The sequence below is a fragment of the Apteryx rowi genome, unplaced genomic scaffold, assembly GCF_003343035.1.
Source record: "Apteryx rowi isolate R43461 unplaced genomic scaffold, aptRow1 scaffold_263, whole genome shotgun sequence".
Taxonomy (NCBI): Eukaryota; Metazoa; Chordata; class Aves; order Apterygiformes; family Apterygidae; genus Apteryx; species Apteryx rowi.
Window position 1 is genome coordinate 1 of NW_020449008.1, and position 17445 is coordinate 17445.

The 17445-nt window shown below is 41.4% G+C and overlaps 1 protein-coding gene across 1 annotated transcript; it reads right to left on the reverse strand.

The window, feature by feature from the left end:
* Positions 1-1359: 1359 nt before the first annotated feature.
* On the reverse strand, positions 1360-17439 carry LOC112967075 (NADH-cytochrome b5 reductase 3). The gene is made up of 8 exons (XM_026067824.1): positions 17364-17439; positions 12056-12187; positions 9814-9886; positions 6955-7061; positions 5469-5598; positions 3747-3830; positions 3555-3640; positions 1360-1492 (listed from the first exon to the last, which is right to left on the reverse strand). The coding sequence occupies exons 1-8, from the start codon at positions 17382-17384 to the stop codon at positions 1382-1384; spliced, it is 744 nt and encodes a 247-aa protein (XP_025923609.1). The 5' UTR covers positions 17385-17439; the 3' UTR covers positions 1360-1381.
* Positions 17440-17445: the final 6 nt, after the last annotated feature.

Genomic DNA, 17445 nt, shown 5'->3' on the forward strand with positions numbered 1-17445 from the left:
TGCTCTAGGTGACCCTGCTTGAGCAAGGGGGTTGGACTAGATGATCTCCAGAGGTCCCTTCCAACCTCAGCGATTCTGTGATTCTGTGATTCTGTGATTACAAGAATTCTAGCTGATGAGGTTGTTCCCCATAGGAACCCTCATTGTGCTAGTCAGTTAATACTAGGTTAACTCGTCAGTTAATGCAGGTTTACCTATCATATCCTCAGTCCTGGATGCAAAAAACTGCTGGCCCAAAGCTTTTGGCACAATGAGATTGACACATTTTTCTTGCCCTAGTCTATCCAAAATTTCCAGCTTTGGTCTGTTTTCAGGTATGGCAGTGAAACTCTGCAGAACAGTGTTGAGACAGGAATTTTTATCAGCTCCGCCCAGGTCAGTTCACAATTCACAAATATCAAAAAGAACGAACAGCACTTTTACTTGAATCCAAGCTGCCCTTTAAATTCAGGGGCTGAGTCAGGGAGAAAACTAATTGCAGAAGATGACATGATAGCAATAGACTCTGGGGTCTGCAGCCCCTCCCCGCCATTCCTCGGGGAGGTGTATTCTTGGCCACAAGGTAAGAGCAGGGATACAGCTCTTCCCTCTCCACCCCAAACTACCACTGTAAATACGACTGTCAATCTACCTTGCTGTGGGTGGGCATGACAAGGAATTAGGGAAGAGAGGAGGCCCCAGGCAGCATTTTTTAGCCTTCTCCTTATCAAACTTGCATGGCTGAGGGTGGCATGTACACAGCTAATTCTCTCACCTAGACCAGCCAGCTACAAGCCACACAATCTTTAGAACTGGACTGCACTGAGTTAGAACAATATATTCATTGAGAAACACTGTTAATGCAAAGGCAATTCCACTGCCTAGGAAGCAGCTACCATTGCACAGTAATTGCACAGTAATTACTCTGACTCCTTTCCTTTCCTCCCTTGAAAGATCAGCTATTGTGAACTTCCCTGCAATRAGAGGTAGGTAAGAGTCCGCATTTGGCCACACCTCAGTGGGATACAGTGCTTCAGACACTCCACAGCAGCTGCCTTAATGCATGCTCTAAACATGAGACAATAAGGTAGCATCTTAGATTTATATCCATGAGAAAGGAGAAAGAGAAGGTCACCTTGGATCAGAGTAAATAATGGTAAATATTCAGGTGTAGTCATAAGAGGAACATTACCCTGCTGTTCATCTGGGGAGAGTTTCGTAGCTTTGGAAACACTGCCTGATTACATCTAGAGTTTCTGTGCATCACATGAAGAATGATGCTACTGAATGTATTCAGAGATGCATAAACACACAATTCATTAAGCCAGAAAGGAGCCTAGAAGTATGCATGTGGCATAGCACATCTCCTACCAAACACATGCATTAGTACTCATGTAGCATGTTATATCTTACTTTCAGGTGCTCTGTCCAGCGTATACCAAAGCTTAAAGCGACTGGGATTCTGAATCTGGATCTCCTCCAGTTCAGAACGTAGCAGGATATCCTTCTCAGTCTGCAGGATAAGGAAAAACAACGATTACATTCTGCGTTTCAGTACAGCCCTCAGATGACCACTGAGTATTAGCTACTCTTCATTCCTGTGAGATTGAACAGATTATTCCACTCCATTTTTGAAGCTAAAGAGAGCAAATGCAAGTTATTTCCATGACTATCCAGTGGCAGAGTTAATAAACAAGCTCAAAACTTCCCTGAACCCTGACCAATATGCAATGCCTTCCCTCTAAAGAATAGAACAAAACAAAACAACACCTGTATCAAAACACAGAACCATCACTCATAAGGGGAATTAGCTGTAGCACTGTAACAGTGAAGCCCTCTTTAAGCATCCCCATTACAAAAGCATCTTTCATCAAAAACTAATCATCACTGCACAAGGATCTCACTATTCCTCCATACTCTACCATTCAATCAGGAAAATGTCAAGTTTCTCACCTTCACCACTCAAATTTCATTAACATCGCCATATAGAGACTGCTTAGCTTTTAAACAGGATGTGGAACAACAAATACCCGAAAGGGTATCAAGTTCTGATTGGAACAACATATGTTTTGCAGGGTATCAAGTTCTGCTCCTCCCTGATGCAAAATCTTTGAACGCCAAAAGAAAGCCTTATTCCCATAAGAGCAGCTGAAGTTCAGAAGGGGAGGGACAGGGTAGAGACTAAAAGCGGCATCATCCTCCACAGCCTTACTAATTTGGTGCTATGGACAGTACGTCTGGAACTGCAGGGGTGAGGAGGAATGCACCAGCAACTATTGCCAAGAATGTGCCTATTTCTGGACCTGCAATTGCACATGTTCCAAAAAGGCTGTTACTGAGTCTGATCAACTCAAAGCAGGACCCCAAAAAACTACATGTAAGATGATCTAGAAGCAGGCAAGCCATAGATTAGTTAGAAACACAATACTGACCCACAAACATGGTCATCTATAATCAACATAGCCTTTTCAGGAGGGTCAAAATAAAATATCAGCAAAACACATACTAAAAAAACCCTTAAACTCCAGTCTGCCAGCTTTACTGACTGTCCATTTGTCAGCAGGTTGCTTTATATCAACTGCTGCAGCTGCACCAACCAGCACCAGAGGGCACCGCTAGGTCTCTTAATGGGGTCTACAGCAGCAAAGCACTAGAGTGATGCTTACACTGTCACTTGGATCATAACTTCTGGGGAGAAGAATGGTTTTGTCTTATAATTCAGATATGGTACAAAGAAAGTGAGAATATATTGAGTATCAGAGCGTAGAGGAACGATAGAGGAGAGCCCAAAGAAGCTAAAAATACAGGCCTGAATGTCTCATAATCCAGAAACAGATAAGCATTAGGAGGGAGAAGTTTAAAAGCAAAAAGGTGAATACTAGAAGAATGTTAGAAAACAGAGAGGTGTGCACTTTAACACTAGACCACCATATGGGTTGCCTAGTTATTGACAAGATCCATCACAAGTACTCTTGGAGGAGAGAGTCCCTTTTGTCCAACACTGGTATGGTAACCTTGAGGAGCAAAAGAAATGCATGAAGGACTGAAGGAGGGAATGGAAACGAAAGGAGGGAGAGAGCTGCGCAGAATCACAGCTCTAGTTCAAGGAAGCTGCTGGAGACCAATTTTAAATTTTATCTCATTTAATGCATTCTCAAACAGAAAGATTCCACACAAAAAACCTACTCTGAAATTGAGGAGCTGTAATTACTGAAGGAGGCAGATGGCTACTTCTTTCATGTAAGAAAGACAGCTCTGAAAGTCTGCCCAAAACACATTAACAACTGGCACAAAGAAACTCAGAGTCTTAAAATGTTTGTAAACTGGATTAGAAACAGAGCAGAGACACACAAGAAAGTGACCATTAACTGGAAGAACATGAGCACTTGGACAGTAATGCTAACATGAGAATTCATTACAGTGCTTTTATATATGGGAAGTTTTTGACATTTCAGTTCATTCTTCCCTCAGGGCTTCTATTTCTGTACTGTGCTTTCTCAGCAAGAGTTGCATTTGCTGAGTGGAGTTCTGTTTGTTAAGGAAAGATTTATAAACAGTAAGAAGGACAGAATTACCTGATTAGCAAAAAGCAGCTGACAAATGGTGTGGTCATCTTTGTTTTTCATGACAGCTCGAATGATCTGCAGCATAGGTGTTATCCCTGAAAGAGAAGTGTAAAGTGTGAAGAAAGTGTGAGCAAGCGAAACTATGAACGAACACATCTATCAGATGTCAGAAACCAAGTATGAATCTTTATGCATACGTACCAGTCCCACCTGCAATCATCCCCACATATTTCACGTTTTTTAAAACTGGTTCAGCTTTCTTTTCAGGACGAATAGCAAACTGGCCTGAAAAAAGAGAGAGAGATGGTAAATATTGAAGAAAGCAGCAAACACTGGGCCTATGATACCTTTCCAGTTTGTACAACTCACTGACTTGGTTTCAGCCCTGTCACCCTTCCCATTCGCAAAATAGAGGAAGAAAAATAGACCCTAAAAGGTTATTAGAGATTTTAAGACATATGATGATAACATCAAACACTGACATGGGTTATTACTCTGGACTGTAGCATCAAGTTGTCACTACCTGCATTTCTGTTTGCCCAAATCAGAAGCCCAGATCTCTGGAAACAGTTCTACCCAAAGGAACTAATCTGCTCAGAGAGCTGATTTTCCCCATGCAGGTTATGTTAAAGGAAAACCCCAAATTTGCAAGGAAACAGGATTCAGCACAGTGTCCAGTTATCAACCAAACCAGTCTGCATCTAGTAAAAGCAAGACACAGACAGTCTGTCACCCTCAGAGCACTGCCTTATAGCACTGCGGGGCAGAGAAGATTGCATACCGTCACAGCCAAATTTGAGAGAAAGCAGTTGGCCTATGAGTTTGTCTTTGTGGTTTTGTTGTTTTAATGCAGTGAGTTCACTATTGCTTAACTGCTTTCCTCGAGTACGGATTATGTTGTAACGGTTCCTGGGTGCATACTGCGCATAACAGCTGCCCGTGTTCTTCACCTCTGCTGTTAACCCCAGTTTAGGATAAAGATCATTTCCTTGAAGAAAGCAGGATCAAACAACACGGGCAGAAAGGCCCAGCTCAAACACTCAGTCCTCCAGGTTCTTCAGCCTTATTATTTTGTAACGCAGATTGCACAAAGCTCTTTCCCAGAAAAAGAGGAGCAATCTCTTGCATCTGCTCTGCCAGTATTATTGACTAATCCCCCTGCCCCTCCCCCCAAAACAGCTCAGCCCATAATCTGTTAAACCAGTAAAAAGCATATTTCATAGCACTGTATCTTAGGCCAGATAGTCAATACAAAACTGGACTGTTTGGATAGCACTGATTTTTTGGCCTAATTACCACAAAAAGAGAGCTGTAAGTAGTTATATGGTTTGTATATTGTATGTAGCCCTCCTTTTTGGCTAATTTGTCAGTTTCAGCCAAACCTGACAGTGGGTTTGAAACTCCCGGAAACATTGTGTTTACACATCTGTTCATACAGGATAACACGAAACAAAATACAAAGCTCTGCAAAGACAGGTCTCTAAGTTCTGCTGCTCAGAGGACTGCCAGAAGGTTTTTGTGGCACATTTGTGGCAGCACTATACCTACATGACACACTTCATCTTGGCATAAAAGTACTTCCTATTGCTAAAGTTTATTTTCACTTGGGAAAATAGCATTGGACTGCACAAATACCAAGTGTTTCTACCAGTCTATAAACTATGTCCATATAAGTAGGGAGCAAATTCCCTTCTTTGAGAACTGTATCAAAAATAAGCACTTTTACAGTCATGTAACCCTTGCCCTGCCAAGGATCACTGTTGACTTAATTAAGAGACTCACAATTTCTTTTGTGCAGAGAAAGGAAGACGTGAACTCTGATGGAAAAAACACGAACAGTACTACTATTCACCCATCAAAATGTTACAATGCTTTCCTGTGTTGTTTACTTTGGATAAACAATATTTTGCAAGTCAGCCTTGCCTTTTCCCTTGTAGACAAGCAGGCCACTTGGTCCTCTGAAGTCAATAGTGTCCCCTATTTTCAGGCTGTCTAAGTACTGAGACATCTTCCCTCCTTCAGGAAACTTTGGATTAACACCTTTGAAGTAAATCTGGTAAAAATAACAATGAAACAATTAATCTCACAGCTTAAATATGAGCGTTTGCCCTTATCTCTGCCATGCAAATATTTATGTATTCATATTCCTCATTCACAGGATAAAATGCCTACAAGAAGAAATACTATCAAGGCAGATTCAACTGACAAAAAAAGAGAAACAGGTGAGTTTTCTGATAAAAATTAAAATGCCAGCCTTGGTCTGATTTTGTTCAGACTGAGCACAGACTCGCAATCTCTCCATTATTGTATTACTGTAACATAGAAAAGCTCTTTAAACAAGAAACACAACTGACACCCAAGTTCAAAAAAACCCCAGCCACTGTGAATCCAAATTGAAAAAAAATCTGTGAAAGTACCTTGACAGCTCAGTTACAAAGGAATATTCCCCAAACTTGTTCATCTCAAGGTTAGGGTAACCAAAGAATGGACACCAACTACTTGAAGATTCAATTGTTCACCCACAGGTATCAGTGGGTGTAGTTACATTGCTGAAGGTGTGCTTTTTTTGGTTTCACTTACATGGCTGTGAAAGTTTTAAGCTGAAACAAGCTCCATTTTTACAAGCACAGCAGCATTTGCATGCATGGAGAGCCACCCTGGGAATGACAGGTCTGTGAAGTGTTCCTATGAGTCCAAGATTTACAGTTTCCTTTGCCATGTCTTCAGTGCCCAAAAACACACCCATGAAGGTAAGTAGGTAGAAAAAGACAAATTTACTTTTAGTTAACGGTAAATAAACAAAATGTTATTAGTAGTACAAAAGTAAGATACTCAAGAAAAAAATTCTGAAAAGAAATCCAGTGCAGGAATTCAGGTTTTAAATTCCTATCAACTTTAAATATATATTTGCTTACTCTAACTACCAAGAGACAAAGCACACATCACCACAAAATATAAAAGACCTTAACTCACACTCTTGCCAAACACATCAGACATCCACACTGTCTTGGTCAACAATTTTTCTATTTCTTTCTAATAATCTGTGGTCATCATGATGACCATATTACATTAGCCACAGAACAAACTGATGGTTCAGGCAAGGTTAATTCATTATTTCAAAAGTATAAAGAAAAAAGGGTGTGAACATGTGCAAGTGGAAAATGGCAGTCTGCAAATACAGAAAATTACATAGCAGCTCACAAGACACATTGACTAAAGAAGTGTCTGCAAAATGCCGTATGGATTATAGGTAACCACACATTACTTGTTACGATAAGGAAAACCCATAATGGCAGATCACTGAACAGAATTTGGCACATCACAGTAGAATCAGATTTCACATAGCACTGCAAGTGTAAAACTGGGCTCAGAAGTTGCCCGGTCTAGTAGAACACAGTGATATTCTCACCTTGACAACAAGATCCACAAAGCCCTTGTCATCATCGCTGGAAACAGGAGTGTATGGTCTAATAACCAGAGCCCCATCAATCCGTGCAGACAAGTAGATATGCTGTCCTACATACAGGGGAGAAAAAAAAAACAGTTTGCTTTCAAGAGATTTTTCTTTCACTGGACATACCAAGTTGGCATAAACTGCAAATGGCATCTCAAAGTGTCTTAACTACCTTGTTTTGGGGCACCATTTTTTCCTCTCTCATTTTCCTGACATTTTAACACCTTGCCACAGTTGTTCTTAGTTATGTACAGATTCTACCTGGAAGGGCAAATGATTCAGCTGCTAACCTTACATGTTCATCATGTCTGTTTTGATATTTTGGGGTATTTGTATTTACCAAAGCCCTAAATGCAAGTGAAATGTTCCAGAAAGTGTGATTTCTCTCTCATGTACGGACATGCAAAAAAAATGTACAAGGACAACTACCACTTGAAAGTGGCACTTTACTAACACATTAGCTACAAGTAACTGTTCTTACTTCCACAAGGGATGGCTCATGTCTACCAGGAGGACTAGAGATCTTCTAGCTGCCATTCCTAAGGCTGCCTAGACATAAAGCAGCTTTCTAACCCTGTTATTCCTCCAGCTTAACATCTGAATGCATCAGTCACATTTCAACCTGTTGCACACTAGCTGAACTCTCCACGAAATCTCTCCATAGTTTTTTGTCAACATGTATATTTTTGATGAAAAAAATTCTAGAATTAAACTTCTTTAAAAGGTTTTCCTACAAAATTCCAATGCCCTTAAGAGACATCATAATTAAAGAATATTTAGAGGTGAAAAATAAGACCAGTGCAGCTCTTCAAAGACTGTACCGCTCCTCTGCCTTCTATGTGTGTACAAAGAGGTGATTCTACTGGGAGCTAGTTTATCAAGCTGGGGGTCTGTGAGGCAAAAGAATCTGGATGATGGTGTGCAGGCGGACACTAACACTTTCCTGAAATATCTAGTAGCTTGGAAACTGTGTGTGGAGGGTCATGACAGGGTTAAACTGGCGGAAAGTTGCAAGTAGCAAGCAACAGGAGCCTCAGACAAGCGTACCCAAGGACACCGGTGCAGCTGGGAATGATACATCCTGAGAAAGTACAGATAAACTAGCAGAAGCCAGTGGGAACCAAGGTTAAGGGCAAGACAGCTTTTCTAAACAAGTAGCAAGGTACAAGGCGTGACTGCTGCGTGCGTGATCGGTGCAATGATTGGCTCCCTGTGACATAATCTGCATGATGACTGGCTTAGCAAAGTGTGTCTGTGAAACCACTGAAGCAGCTAACTTTTTAAATATGCTCAGAAATAAACAATAAATGTCTCAGGATGCAAACCCTCCTGAGTCTGTGCCATTCATCCGCCACAACTGTGCAACCATAAATGACCTGAAGCTATACACAGATGTAACACAATATTTATTAATAATTAAATAATCCTCTCAGTGAGGCATATGTAGTGTACGCACATTAAATAGCATGTGTTTCCTGTTGGGCAAGAACTGAAGAGAGCTGCAGCAGCAGCTTCTGATTCCTTCTTCCCAGGCAAGCCGTGGCCTTTTTCCCCCCTTCTGGAACATACCTATCACTAATATTTCAGGATGTGAATCTGGATAGATAAGACCACTGTCAGGGTAAGCCATACAAGAATTAGTTCAAACCCAGGAAAGGGTGCTCCTCCCAAAGGGAAAAACATACTTTATACTCCTTTTCGTTAGAGCTTTACCCCAACACTGACAGAACAGCTGATGTTGGGGAGCACAGGGATCTCCTTGACCCTACTCTAGGTTAACTAGAAGGATGAAACCATATAGGATCCTACTCGCTATTAGAGTTAATCATGTTTTTTCTGTAGCACTCTAGCTGGCTACTAAAAGTGAAATGCTGGTGCTGGACCAGACGTGCAGGGAGCACTCCAGTATTTGTCCCAAAGCTGCAAAGTCCCCTATTCAAAGCTGCTTTTACCACCCTCTCCAGTTCACAGCCTCCCTTCCTTCCAAAGTCCCCCTTCCACAGTGAGGGAAACTAGCTTTGCCCTTCATGACTACTTAACAAGATCAAAAGAATAGCATGCCCTAAATAAAAGTGAACCTGAACATGATACATGGTAATGATGAAAAGGTGCTAAGGACTACCATCAGGTAACTCTGATCCACAGAACATTACAAGAGATGGTTAAAGCAGAAGTCCCTATCAAACACAAGTCACAATTATACACTCTTTACATAAGCAGTAAGAAACAGTTGCACTAAGCTATTATAGAAGGTAACAAGGCATATGGCAAGGGCTAAGGAAACATCTACTCCATGGCAATTAAAAAGTTCCATGAGACTGGCTGCAAATTCAGAGGTTAGCAGATCACTTGGCAAAATGCATAAATTAGAGGAGAGAGAGAAGTAGCTATGAGCATTGCCTTGAGGGATGGAAACAGACCACAAAGACCAAGTATCTTGGGAATAATACTCAGTGGAAAGTTAAGACTGGAAAATATAACCAAAGACCAACATTTGTTTCTACTGTGTTCAAAGAAATAAGATGGATGTACACTCTCTGTAAGTACACATGATTTCAGACACTGCAGATGACTCACAGCATGAGGACCGTTTTGCAATGCCATAAATACTAGCTGATGGCTCAAGCCACATGGAGAGTATTTAAAATTCAACAGTACAAACTATAAGAAAAAAAGCCTTGGTATCACAATGCAAATTACTATAACAGTAATAAACTTTAAGACATTCAAGTCACTCTTGCAAATCATGTTTCAGATTTCTGTGACAAGTATAATACAGTGCTGTGATTCTCGGCAGGGAAAGACAGGACATACCTATAGGGAGACCCAGAACATGATCTACAGAAGGAAGAGCGAATCGAAATCTTCTTGTGTCATGACTAACTTCCTAGAAGAGGAAAAGAAAAAATAATCAGCTATGTTGTTGAGATCTGATGTTTATGATTTCATTTTTAAAACCGATATGCTAGTCAGGCTTGCTGTAGAGTTAAGTATTTGGGGAACAGGAGGATCCTAACTGAAACTTTCGTATAATATAAGTAGGTAATAAGTAAAGAACTCTACTGAATGTGGCAATCCTGTAACAGGAGTGAACTTTTCATTCAAATTCACTGAAAATTTAACTTTTCCTCAAAATATTTAAAAGCAACAGAGAAATTAAAAAAAATGTGCAAAACAAATGGAAAGAATTTCTTGACATGTATTTAAATGTTAACAGCAAAACTTGGTAAGATACCTGCAGATGAGCCTAAACAGTAACTTTCTAAATAGTGTGAACATTTACATTGCCTTCCGCGAGGCCACCACAAGACAATAAACTAACCAGTTCTTTATTTCTCACATAAAGTTTAAATATGAGGGAGCTCAATGACAAAAATACTATCACAGATGTCTCAAAATCAGACGAATTAATCATTTCAATGTAAAAGATGACTTGAGAAGGCACTAGTGGATGGCAAGAAGATTAGGATATCATCAAAATGCTTCAAGTTAAAAATTACCCTGTCCAGCTACTCCCCAAAACACTTTTCATTTTTTGTTTTAAATACAATTAATTTTGGTGATTTGGCTGACTGTGTGACATTACAAACAGCTTCATAGTCACGAACAGTAGAGTGATGAATACCAGCAAGGTAAGAGGAATAATGGGAACTTTTAAAATATCAGGGTCTTCACTCAGGCTGAACAAGCACTGAGAGCAACAGTACAAGGTGGAGCTGGCTTACTAGAAGTCTCTTCCTCTTGCATTTGAAGGTAAACCCTAATCAACCACACAGATGTCTTGAGTAGGCTCCTCCTCCACACTGAAAGCCATGATACTTTTCTCAAATGACTTTAAAAAGTTTTTGTATAAATTATAGGTATTTTTAGATTAAAGTTCTCATCAATTTTTAATAGCTTGTAAAACAAACTGTAGTATTCCACAAATTCTCTGGTTTATTTCCTCCTTCACTTACCTGTGGATATGGCAATGCTGAGAAGTATATTACCAGCGGTCACAGGGTCTGCACCAGATTTTTGGCACAATGTTAGAAACCACTACTGAAAACACTGAATTATGGTTCAGAAAAAAAAGCAATTCTTGTACCAACTTATCATTTTTCCAAAGCAACTTCTGTTTCCAGGACACATTTCCCATTTATGCAAAAAATTATATACATCCATCATTCAAATATTCTCAGCTGACCAAGGTATCAGGTGCAGCAGCATTTCAGCTGGTTACAGAAGAGCTATTCCTCCATCCCAAGATAAAATGTGTTCATGAAATAACAACAGAGGACAGGGAGAAAAATCAATATTTAGCAAAAAAAACGTGATTTGTTTTCTGTTATAAACTGATACATCAGAAAACTTCAAGCAGTTTGATTCTCAGAGGCATGTGCAGTACCTCAAGCTTCATTCCCTACTGTAGGTCAGGCAGATTGCATCTGTCACCACTGTGTGCAACAGATATCATGTGGAGATGGGAAGTACATAGTAACAGCATTGTTGCAGCATGCGTGGGAAGTAAATACAGTAAGGGAGCCCAGCCCAAGCTATAGGGAGGCTTTCAGTTCCCAAGAAACCAGTGTTCACAATCAAGATAATTGCTTATTTGACAGACAGGACAAACAAAAAGCAAAACTGTCAGTTGATCATGAGAACTGCCTGCTCTGCCCAACAGCATGATTCCTGTCTTGCAACCAATCTAGCAGTACAGATTTTAGGAACTCCTGCTGATGTACTCTACTGTATGAGCCACACATGACAGAAACTACTAACTAGTTTGATCATTTCTAAAGCAGTGTTCTCCACTCTCACTTGTTTGGAAACAAACTGGCTTGCAGGAACGTGCACTGCAAAACTCAGTTATATTAGGCAAGGAGCATTTATAAATAATTTATTTACTTCAAATATAAAAATTTGCATGATTTCACTAGAAACAAAACTCAGTAGCCTTCAAAACATCTACAGTTTCCAACAAGTTACAGACCTGCTGCAACGTTACCCAAGCTATAAACATCTCACAGTATTCATGGAGTGGTGTCTACACACTCAGCGCTGTACATGGACTTACCTCTTTATCAATCAGCCTCAATGCATACTTCACTTCAGGATCCTTCAGAGTAATTGGAGGAAGGGGATTCCTGAAAAAATTCAGGAAGGTCCTGTAGATTATCCATAATGGGTACGTCACAATCCGACCCAACTGTAGCAATACAAGAAGAATGTTATCACCATTTGCACGAAAAGGAAAAGTTATTTTTGTGAGGAGGAAAGAACTAGTATGACATGGCAAGTCTAACAGACCAAAAGAGAACTGTGTTTCTGCGTGCTAACAATATGAGCAGGAAGAGGAAGCATTAAAAAAATGCCAGCTAGTGTAACACATTAAGTTTGTCTTATAAGCATGTGGAGTTACTCCTGAGTTGTAACTTTTAGCACACATTGCTTTTGACCTGTCATATCACAACACTTGCCAAATAGAGCCATCGTGGTAGCCTGTTTCTTTTTTATACCCATTTGAGGGTAGACTTCACCCCTTGCATCTAGAAGGCTGAGGTTCAAGTCCCACAGCACAGGAGCAGGTTCTACCCACATACTGTACCATTCTTCCCAAACAAAGTCTCCCCAACTCTACACTACCAGTCAGCAGTAAGGCCTAATGCGTGGGCTACCTAGTTCTGAGAGATTCATCTACTCAGGAAAGTACAGAAGAGACCATGCTGCTGCATGACAGCTGGGGGGAAAGATGGAAGGAGAGAGAGAGAATTGCAGAATAGCTGAGGCTGGAAGGGGCCTCTGGAGATCATCTAGTTCAACCCCTCTGCTCAAAACAAGGTCAACTGAAGCAGGTTGCCCAGGACCATCTCCAGTCGGGTTTTGAATATCTCCAAAGATGGAGACTCCACAACCTCTCTTGACAACCTGCTCCAGTGCTCAGTCAACCTCACAGCAAAAAGTTTTTTCCATAGATTCAGACAGAACCTCCTCTGTTTCAGTTTGTGCCTGTTGCCTCTTGTCCTGTCACCGAGCACCAGTGAAGACAGTCTGGCCCCATCCTCTTTATAACCTCCCTTCAGATATTTATATGCATCAATAAGATCCCCCCTGAGGCTGCTCTTCTCCAGGCTAAACACTCCCAGCTCTCTCAGCCTCTCCTCATGTGACAGATGCTTCAAACCCTTAATCATCTTAGTGGCCTTTCATGGGACTCGCTCCAGTAAGTCCATGTCTGTCTTGTACTGTGAAGTCTAGACATGCACCCAGTACTCAACATGTGGCCTCACCAGTGCTCAGCAGATGTGAAGAATCACCTTCCTCAACCTGCTGGCGACACTTTTTCTAATGCAGCCGAGAATACCACTAGCCTTCTTGCCACAARAGTGCATTGCTGACTCATGATCAACTTGTCCACCTGGACCTCCAGGTCTCCTCTGCAAAGTTGCTTTCCAGCTGGTCTGCCCCCAGCATGTAATGGTGCATGGGGTTTATTCCTCCCCAGGTGCAGGACATACAACACCTACCTGGCCTTCTGAACATGACCCAATACCATATGCACTTAGCTCAGGCCCTCAGCGGGTCCAATGAGCTGAAGATCTCTCACCTGCAGGCTACAAGCGCAGCAGCCAGTGCTTAGCTAAAGATCAGTACCTTGGCCTCTAGTGTCTGCTTCCAGGGATACTTTCCTTGCAAAGTTAGCTAAGCACTATGAGAGCCTAAGAAATCTCCTTTGATAGTTGTTCTGAAGAACAAGCTGGATAAGCACTTGTCAGAAATGGTTTAGGTAGACTTGATCCTATCTTGGGACAGGAGAATAAAGCGAACTACCACTTCTTGAAAAAAAAAACCTCTGCAATTCTGTAATCTATTATTTAATGTTTTACTCTCACATAGGAGAGTGGAAAACCAGCATTACTGTAGCATTTTTCCATAATATCTATGGAGAGAAAATGAGGAGACTGAACAGAAAATTCAAAATTAGCAAACTACTTTAATGGCATACAATGCATTTACTGATTTTTTTTTTAAAAGAGTTCAGAGCGAAGTCTGGTCTGCTTTCACTTTCGTTTTGTTTTAAAGTGACCTGACCACTATTTTAGAATCATATTTCTGTAAGTGACACAGCTGTTAAATAGTGCATCAGTCTGTCAGGAAGCTATGAAAAATGTCCTGATTATTAAAATTCTGGCAAGTGTAATTTTTTTAAGAGAAAAAATGGGAGAGCATAAATTCTTTCTTCTCAAAATGCAGTTGTACAGATTTGAAAGATACCAACACTAGGTATAGCTTGAAAGCACACCATGTCATAGACACGTACTGCATTTTTCTCCTTTATTTGCAGATGCTGCCACAGCACCACACAACTTGTTTCTGAAAAAGCTGAAGTTTGCAAGAATGTTATTCTATAATTCCTGCAAAACCATCAGATTAGAGCAACCGTTTTGTTACTGAGTCAGAAAAAGGACGGAAAAAATGAGTGCAAATGAGATGCACCTCACAGTATGGTAAGAAAAATTAGTAAAAGTGACATGACAGAGCAGCAAATAAATTATTTAATGAGAATTGCAACAGGTGACTAAGACCTGGTGGAGACAGTAAACTGAGTCCGCGACAGATGTTTCAAACGTGATAATAATATGTTAAAATAGTTTTATTTAAAGAGGTGGCCATCCTAAATAAGCAAAAAAGCAGCTGTGACCTAGCAGCTGATATTGGGAATTAAGAAACTTGGGCTCTGTCCCAACTCCAGTATGAATGTGCTTGCTGACACAGAGAACAAGGAAGGCAGGAGAGTGGAGCTGGAAATACCATCTCTGTAAATCAGCTTCTCCACCTGTGAAGAGAGAGAAATCTTTTCTCCCACCTTTTCAAATAGCTTTTGGGTCATCAGGTGTCAGGTGCAAACTACCATTATGTCTCCTTTAGTAAACAACTATCTCCTTCTTCCCCAAAGGTGCATAATCATCACTTTTTGAAGCAATTCACCAGATCACAAAATGTGTTTCAATAGACTGAAGTTTAACTTCAATATATTCTTTTAACACAGCATTACCCTAGTGGAAGGCAATTTGTTATTCACCATCAGTTAATGCAAGAGCCCCATGGAATTCAGCCCGAAAAGTAACTACACACCCACTGATACTGATACATTCTGAATAAGGAACTAGAAGACCTGTGTTGTCATCCGGTAGGCAGAAAAAGAAGAATTACAGGTTAAGAGTTCAAAAAGAAAAAAAAAATGCCCTTGCTAAGAGACATACTCTTAGGGTTAAGAATGTTCTGTATTCTCTTACCACAGGGTATATCAAGATACCCATGAAAATAATTGCACTGCAGTCATGGAAGCTGCATTAATTTACAGCAGCAGAGTGACTGGCTCCTGATAAGGCCAGCAGTCACTAAATGAAGATCTGGTGATTCATAGTTTCCAATGGCACAAAGCTTTGCTAACAAAGATTACAAAATTAATAATAGAACTGGAATTTTTACTAATGGAAACTGACTGCTGTGGGAAAACAAAAAAGGCCACAAGAAGAAGAGAAACCATGGCATTGAGACTGCCAGCCCTTTCCACTAAGGCGTGGCAAGTAAAACATAGTTAACTATTTGGAATGATACCCCTTGGGAAGTGCATTTTACAGCCAGCATTAATTGAGATCCAAGAATATATGAAGAAAAGGGCAACATATCAATCAGAAAACACTGTAAACTGTGTAAGCTTATGGCAGGATACTCCACCAACTGCTCTGCAAACAAACAAAGCAAAGACTTCTTTAGAAAGAAAATCTTGTACCCTCGGCTCCAATGCTCCCCTCACCTACTTCTTCAACCAGACCCAGTTTTTAAGTAACCTTGATTAAACATTCTTCTCATTTGTTTTTGAAGATGATGTAAGGATTAAGGGCTGGACATTTCTTTACTTCTGTAGCTTTATCATCTACCTCAATGTTTTCTAAGTAATTTAGTAAGCAGCTGTACCCAAATTAGTACATCTTGCACCCACCTCCATCCTGTCCCTCTCATGGCACCTACAGCTGGAACTGTTTAAGCAGGTGTATCAGAGGAACGAAATGATATGTCAGGAAGCTGCTTGAAAAGGGTAACGATGCATGCTAAAGATGATAGAATCACAAATCTATCACTTAGCAAACATGATTCTGAAAGAGATATCCACCGCAACAGCAGCTGCAAGGCTAACATTTTTAAAGTCTTCAGTCTGGATACTGAAAAAAGCTATTCAGGGAACAGAGAGAGTAAAAAGAAAAAAAATCCCCAAACATACACACCACAGCAACCAACACAAACACCATTATTCTATACGCCAGAGTATTCAGTGTTCATACAAGCACAAATACCAAGGCCTATGGGAGTCAGCAACAAGAATGTCACAGAACCACCCTATTGTCAGAGTATTTAAGGAGCTATTAAAACAAATACCTTCTTTCCTCTCTACATGATCAGTATATAAGCATTAAATATACATACCAGGAATCTTAATTATCTCTGCAACATGTTTGAATGACCTTTATTTTACAGAAAAACCTTGACAGCTGCAAGAGCACAGAAATTCAGAAATGCTAGTAAAAAATACCCACCGGCATGCCTGTCTAATTTTGGGATTCACAGTGCAGTTATATTTTTATATATACACACACAAATCACAGCAAAATGCCATGGTTCTCTTCCCATCCACATTTAGGCCTCAGTGAATAAACTAAGGGCTGCTCAAAGCAGCCTTTATGGGAGAAGCTAGAACACAGCTTTTTAATATTAAAAGACTTAAAAGCCAGATTTCTAGCTGGAGTGAGTTTGGGCAACACTGACAGCAGTGAGAAAACAAAATTATGGCAGTCAGGATCTTAAATGCCTGCTGTCAAAAGGCTGCATGCATCAAGCACTAGCCTCACGGCAGGCAGGCTCCGCACCCAGCCTTTGACACAAAGGTTTCTTTAGTTAACCATGACCAGGAATCTAGAAGCAGAAGGGGTCGGCGATCAGTGCTTCCAAAGAGCCGATGATGACACGGCTGCAGGCGTGCCCAGCGCGATGCCTGCCGCGTTTAAACGCAAACGCCCGCAGCTCGGCGGGTAAGGCTGCAGCAGCGGCGTTTCCCGAGTGCCGATCCCACCGGCACCACAAGCTGCGCACGACCGCCCACCCGGGACCAACCGTTACCCGCGGCCGGCGCCGACTGTTGCCCGCGGCCTGGCCCGTGGTGGCCGCCGCGCCTCGCTCCCGTCGCCCAGCAACCCCAGCCCTCTCCTCCCGCCCGCTGCCCAGGCAAGGGAAGGCGGAGGAGGAGAGGGCTCGCCCTGCCCGGTCGGTCTGCGGGTCGGCCGCACGCCCCAACGCCCTCCCCCCCCCCGGCCCGGTCCCCTCACCGTGCTGAGCTGCGCCCCCATGTCGGCCCCCTGCGAGAAGCGGAAAGGCGGCGCGGCGGTACCCGCCCTGCCCCGCGGCCCC